Source organism: Anopheles coluzzii, chromosome 2 (assembly GCF_943734685.1).
Source record: "Anopheles coluzzii chromosome 2, AcolN3, whole genome shotgun sequence".
Classification (NCBI taxonomy): Eukaryota; Metazoa; Arthropoda; class Insecta; order Diptera; family Culicidae; genus Anopheles; species Anopheles coluzzii.
This window is the reverse complement of record NC_064670.1, coordinates 116,975,837-116,983,018: the sequence shown is the minus strand read 5'-3', so window position 1 is coordinate 116,983,018 and position 7,182 is coordinate 116,975,837. Positions and strand designations below refer to the sequence as shown.

The 7,182-nt window shown below is 42.0% G+C and overlaps 1 protein-coding gene across 1 annotated transcript; it reads right to left on the bottom strand.

Moving 5' to 3' along the window:
- Positions 1–425: 425 nt before the first annotated feature.
- On the bottom strand, positions 426–6,279 carry LOC125906472 (uncharacterized protein K02A2.6-like). Its single transcript, XM_049605296.1, has 2 exons — positions 6,170–6,279; positions 426–5,577 (listed from the first exon to the last, which is right to left on the bottom strand). Exon 2 carries the CDS (start codon positions 5,565–5,567, stop codon positions 1,572–1,574), a length of 3,996 nt encoding a protein of 1,331 aa, XP_049461253.1. The 5' UTR covers positions 5,568–5,577; positions 6,170–6,279; the 3' UTR covers positions 426–1,571.
- Between the last annotated feature and the right edge of the window lie 903 nt (positions 6,280–7,182).

The following is a 7,182-nucleotide window of genomic DNA, read 5'->3' as shown; positions in this document are numbered from 1 at the left end:
CGAGGTTTGAGGTTTATCTGCCATTCCCGCGCGGAACCAATTTCGGGGGAAAAGGCCACCGTCGCAACCGCGACACCGGTTGACGTTGATTGATGATGGCCAATTTTTGCTCTCTTTCTCTCTCGCTTACTTATTTACTCACAGCTAGTTCGAGTTGTCGACAACTGGGAGAGTACTGCACCCAAGTTTAATTACACATCCGTTGGCCAAATGTATGTTGGGGCGCCATGGTGCGCTCGCTTAATGCTAATATTTGACCAAGAAGCGCTTTTTTTCTTCCTCAATCGCGCTAATGATCAAAGATCATCCGTCCGAGGCGGCACGCGTGCTTTGATCGAAATGATTTAAGATCGATGACGAGGACGACACCAAAATAGTGATGATCGCGTTGTCATCATGTGTGCAAACACATTGTTCAATGCATATTTCATGTTCATTTTTATGTGTGTTTTACTGCAATTTGTAAGGTATTCTTGGTTTGATGAACTGTGAGAGTGTGTGTGTGCGTGTGTGTGTTTTTGTTTTTGTTGCTCCTTTTCATTATTTCACTATTATTGTTTCAATAAACACTTCCTTTTGCTTACTGCTTCGGCTACATTCAATCTTGTCTTGTAATGTTGTCCTCTTCTCCTCTAACGAACCATTCCACTGCATGTGTGTTGCGTGTTGCGTTAAGTATTGTTTATGTATGATTCCTGTCCTGTTACTGTCCTCGATCATTAACGTTCTATTTAAGATCAGGAAGAAAACCCTCTACTTAGAGTGATGGGTGTAAGTGTGAGTGTTTTTATTTTATTTGGAGAGGTATAGTACAACACGCACTCTCAATTCATCCCTCGCATCCAGCGCACACACACACAAATACAATATGCAAGATATAATATATATATGATCATCAATAAACACTTTCAACGGCACTATCACGTGCGTGCATGATCACCGTCCGCTCTTACCCTATAAATCCTCATACTTGTATGGCTGCTGCTGGTGTAAAGTTGTTTGTTTGTGTTGGTTTTTGTTTTTTCTTGTTCAAATTCCAATTTTCATGGTTTTGTTGTTTAGTCTACTATGTTGTGTATGTGTGTGTGTGTGTGTGTGATTTTTTTAATTCTTTCCTCTTCTGCATATACTACTTATTTGTTCTCGTTTCTTGCTTTTTTAACTGTCTCTTTCAGGTTCACTTTCGAGCTGTTTTGACTTTTAATTCACTCTACATGTCTGTTTTGTTTCTTTTGTTTTTTTTTGTGTATGTGCGCCTTTTACCCTTCACTGCACCTTCCCACAAGAACCGACGTGGTACGTTGTAAATCCTACTCAATAAATGGGCATTGTATGTGTGGTGGGTAGCTTGCTGTAATACACGATCTGGCTTCACTCCGTTCTGTATGTGTTCTGACTATCTGTCATCGTTGTCAGATTATACCGCGCTCTAGCAAGGAGCGGAATAAAGCCGAGCTCTTACAACACATACCACATCTCCCTTTTTTCCGAATAATGAACGATAAATACAATTCCCCAAATTATTTATTTACTATTTGATTTCATCTGATTATTTCACCCAATCTCTTACTCTATGATAGGAACCTAGCGGGACGTTTAATTTCTCGTTTCGGACGGGAGAGTGTTCTCGGTATCTCTTCGGTCGTTGGTTCATTAAAACCTACTCCTTCCTCCTGGTTATCCACCACCCTCTCACAACCATCCCTATGATCGTCTGGGTCCTTGTACTCTTTTAGGTGGCTCGAATTCCTGTCATATAATTTCCCGTTTTGCTCATCCTGTACTGTTACGCGAGAACCTTGCTTCTCAATTACTTTTGCAATCTGTGGTCCAAAGGGTGTACTCAGTTTGTTGCCTGGCATTGTATTCCTCAATAGGACTCTATCTCCTACTATTATATCAGACGGTTTTGCTTTGCGTCGTTGATCTTCTGTCACTCTTCCCTTTTCCTTCATACATGTGTCTCTATCCCTGTAATCAGACATTGGTAATGCAGATCCGGTACTGATGTCTCCCAATGATGGTATTTTTGTCCGGATATTTCGGTTGAACATCAACTCACTCGGTGTTTTCCCTGTGGTGCTGTGTGGAGTGGCGTAGTACATGGAGAGATACGCCCCCAAATCTTTTTTCCAATCCCCGTTCTGAGCCTGGCTTATCTTCAGCCTTTTTAGCAAAGACCTGTTCTGGCGTTCAACCAGACCATTTTCTTGCGGCCAATATGGGGTTGTCTTGTTAAGCAATATTCCTCGCTGTTTGCAATAGTTGTCAAAATAATTGCTCACAAATTGCCTTCCATTGTCGAGTGTTATGGTTCTCGGATAGCCAAGACGCACAAATATTCGTTCAAGTCGTTCAGATGTTTCAATCGCTGTAATTTTCTTAACAATTTCGACCTCTTTGTACCGACTGAAGTAATCAATGATTACTAGTAGATAATCACCAGTTGGTAGTGGGCCCAAAAAATCGATTGCTACATCTACCCAAGGCTTATGTGGTAGTGGCCTTCGCTTCATGGGCTCCGGTTTATCTGGTTGGCTGACCAATTGGCAGCCTGAGCAGCTGCTAACCAGTCGAGCAATAGCTTCATCCATTCCTGGCCACCAGCAAGTACATCGCAGTCGTTGTTGCATTTTAGTGCGTCCAGGATGCCCTTCGTGTGCCAGTTCTAGCATTCTTTGCCGGATAGCTTTCGGTATTACTAGTTTGCTACCGCGGACTACTAGGTCTCCAACTGTTCCGAGTTCCAATCGAAATGCTTGGTAAGGTTTCAGTAGTTCATCTGTATAATTCCACGCACCTCTTTCCAAACACTCCTTAAGAGCCCGCATTTCGGCATCATTCGAAGAAGCAATCTCTACCTCTTGCACATCGATTGCAGCATTTTCCATCACGCTGCGGATATATACTGTAGAATCTGGATCAAATTCTGATACTTCAGTAGGACTTGACAACCGAGACAGAGGATCAGCTATATTCGTTTTTCCTTTCCGATAAATTACATCATAGCTAAAAGCCTGCAGCCTTAAGACCCAACGCTCAATCCGCAAACAAGGAGAAGATGTGGGGCTAAAGATAGCCTCTAGAGGTTTATGGTCCGTTTCCAGCTCGAATCGTATTCCGAATAGATAGATTTGGAACCGTTCCACGGCCCATACTAACGCTAGTGCCTCCTTTTCTGTTTGTGCATACCGTTGCTCGGTACTCGTTAGGCTCTTGCTGGCATAAGCTATTACTTTAGGCTGCTCGTTCTGGAACTGAAGGAGGACGGCTCCTAACCCTACTGGGGACGCATCTGCCACTACTCGGGTTTTTAGATGAGGATCAAAATGGGCTAATCTTTCGACGTTAGAAACTAACCGGATCAGTTCGTTAAATGCTTTGTTCTGGTCTCGCTCCCAAACGAATTCGGCGTTGTTCTTTGTTAATTCGCGTAGTGGGAATGAAACTGTGGCTAAGTTTGGAATGAACGTTCCCACGTAAGTAATTAATCCCAGAAAACTCCGAACCTCTTCACAATTTTTGGGTGGCCGAAAGCTTCTTATTGCTTCAATTTTGTTTAGTGCAGGGAGCATTCCGTTCTGGTTAAAACGTTGGCCAACGAATTCGATTTCTGTGAGTTTGAAAACGCACTTAGATTGATTAAGTAAAATGCCATATTCCTCAATCTTTTCCATCACTTTCTCTAGTGCTAAATCGTGTTCGGTCTCAGTTTTTCCCGTAACTATGATATCGTCGATAAAATTGACTGTGTTTGGACAGTCGGCCAAAACTTGTTCCAATATTTTTTGGAATTTCTCTGGAGCGCATGAAATCCCAAACATCATTCGTTTATAACGATAAAGTCCACGGTGGGTGATAAAAGTTGTGAGAGTTTTACTTTCTTCATCGAGCAGTAGTTGATGAAAAGCATCCTTTATGTCAAGGCGAGAAAAGTATTTAGCACCATTCATTCTCCAACGTATGTCTTCTATGGTTGGTAGTGGATGCGTTTCTCGCAAAATTGCTTTATTAACTTGCCGCATGTCTATGCAAAGCCGAATACTTCCACAATCTTTTACAACTATCACCATGGGTGAAACCCAGCTGCTCGGTTCCGATACTTTCTCTATTATGTCTTTAGCGACCAACTCGTTTAGTTTACTATCAACTTTATCTAGCATGGGCAAAGGCAATCGTCGGAGTCGCTGAGCTACGGGTGTCACCGTCTTATCAATTGGAATGTGGATGCTGACTCCACGAATTGAGGGGAACGCGCGAAATGTTTCAACCTGGTTGATTGATTCATGCTGGCTAGGTAATCCAACATATAATACTCCAAGCTGTTTTGCGGTGATTTTTCCCAAAAGTGGTTGTGGACCATTTTTAACTACGTAAAATTTGGAAATTGTACGGAGTTCTTTCAACCCGTCCGCAATAGCTATTTCCGCCTCAAACATCGTAATTATTTCTAAACAATCGGTCTGAGCGTATGCCTTGAACTTCCGATCCGGACTCCGTGCCTCGCCAATGATCTTGACTTGGTTATTCCTCATTGACGCCCACGTTCTATCGTCTATGATATTCGATTGGACTCCAGAATCAATTTGCATCTCGATAAGGATACCGCCTACTTTCGCCCAGATCAATTCGTCTGAATCGTTTGCCGAAGATACCATCTCCACTAATTCACACTCAAGAGGTTCATTTCCGTCATCCTGGATTGCGTGAATTTTCCTTGCAAACTTTGCCGTTTTCTTATTTAGTTCCGAATCATTAAAGTGCCCTCCGAACGGCCTCTTTTGCATTCTTTGATTCGTATGTAGTCTATTTGAAGTTTGTCCAGCATTTGAGTAGCATACAACAGCGAAATGACCTCGCTTGCCACATTTTGCGCACGTTTTGTCTCGTGCCGGGCAAGATTGTTGCCCATGGGTACGACCACAGAATCGACACAATGTTTTTATATGATGGATGTGTTGGTTATCTATTTCAAAAGATTTGCTCCTACCGCTCATTTGTTCGTTGGCAACTCGGGATGTTTCATACGAATTTATTTGTTTAATGACTTCGTCCAGAGACAAGTTTTTTTCTTGCAGAAGTTTGACTCGCAAATTTGCCGGTACAAACTGAAGCACTTTGTCAATGATTGCAATCCCTGCACTCTCTGCCGCAGTTGCCCCGAAATTGCACTTGGAGCCATGAGCTTGGGCACGCATTACAAATTTCTCTAGCGTTTCTTCCGGCTCCGGTTTCATTGACCAAAACAAAAATCTCTCGTGTGCTTCGTGTCTTTGTGGAGCGAAATATTCATCCAATTTAAGAATAGCAATCTCGTATGGGTCTACGCCCTGGTCTACGTCCGCCTCTACATCTGCATCTGGAATGCTGAAAAATATTTCTTGCAGCTCGAGAGAACCACAAGTTAAAAGTAAATTCTTTTTCTCCGTTCCGTCCACTATCTTCGCCGTACGCAACCAAATTTCGAACCCCCGTTTCCACGTCGTCCATTTTGTTCGCCGCTCGGTTAGGGGAACGCCTGCTAACGACAGTGGTGGTAAATTCCCAAATAATTTGTTTGGTTCCATCGCTGATTCCCTGAAATGAAGCAGGTTGTGAATACGATCAAGTATTCAATTAGTTCACTATTTCATGACAGATTCATGACTCTTTCCCGAGTCATAACTATTAATATCGAGTATTTCCTTTTTTTCCTCGCTCTCTAGACGCGCATTTATTAAATTCTCTTCCTTCCTTTTCTTCGCTTTTTTTTCCGCTCTCTAGACGCGTACTTATTTGATTCTCTTTCTTCCTCTTCTTCATTTTCCACTACCGCTTCCAGACGCGGCTCATTAAAGGCATCTTCAATTATTTCATCCGCTTGCAAGACGCGGCCTTGCTGTTTTCAAGACACAGCGCTTTTTATAGATCTTATAATTTTGCCTTTCGCTTCCATAACGCTTCACTGCTGTTTGCTTGACACAGCTCTTTCTACACATCTCTTTTGTTTTTTTCCCCGAGGCGGCCATTCTGTTTTCTCGACACAGAGCATTCACTTATCCTTTTGTCTTCCTTTGTACTCCGCATAACCCAAGCCAGCACTAACACTATGATGCTTTCAACGCTTTATTTCATTTCTGCTCTTAATCTTTCTTTTCCCCATTTCTTTCGTCCTTCTCTGATAACTTACCCTATTTTATTTCAATTCAAATGCTTCAATCTCGTGTTGCAAATAGGAATAAAGAAAATTAATCCTGTCCTCGTCGCCAATTTGTGGTGGGTAGCTTGCTGTAATACACGATCTGGCTTCACTCCGTTCTGTATGTGTTCTGACTATCTGTCATCGTTGTCAGATTATACCGCGCTCTAGCAAGGAGCGGAATAAAGCCGAGCTCTTACAACACATACCACAGTATGTATCACATATAAATTGTACAAAAAACCTATCCTACCACAAGGAATGCATTTTACTTTTAACACCTCTTTTATCTCGTTCGCTTTCCCACTTTCTTCATTGCAAACAGTTTGTCTTTAATTTTTCTTCTTTTTTTGTATTTGTTTGTTTTGCGAAATGTGTACTTTATCGCATCAATATAATATATACACACACACACATTCATACATACTGTGTAGAAAGTTTGTGGTAAGTATTTTCCTTTTCTATTGTATCTATTGCATCTCTCCCTTCTGTTCTCTTGCTCTCTACAACAATTCGCTATGGTGGTGTGTTTATGCAAAAAAGAGTAAACTCCAAACGACAGAAACTGTCAACTTTTGCTACGGAGTCTTTTAGTACGTTTGAGTGTTTGTTTGTTGTAGGTTTTTTTTTGTAGAACACAGTTTAGTTAGTAGTAGACAACATGAAAAGGGTGGAAAGAGGGTGTTAGGGTGCTGGTGATGCTGGTGAAGCTAGTTTGTGCTTTAGTTTAATAAGTGAATACGTTAGCCTCGATCGGGGTTGTTAGGTGGTGGTCCGGAACAATCGGGGTGACACTGTGGGCACCAGTTTTTGCAATCGAAGGCGCGTCGCCGTCGTCGTCGTGTTGCACTAATTTTGGGCGCAAAAATATTGTACAAAAATATATGTAACGCTTCTGTACTATCTCTTTCTCTCTCTCTCTATCTCCGCTATTTGGCGCTGGTGTTTCGAATATGCTTTGCAAGCTAATAATTTTGAGACGCCGTTGTAGTACACGATCTTGT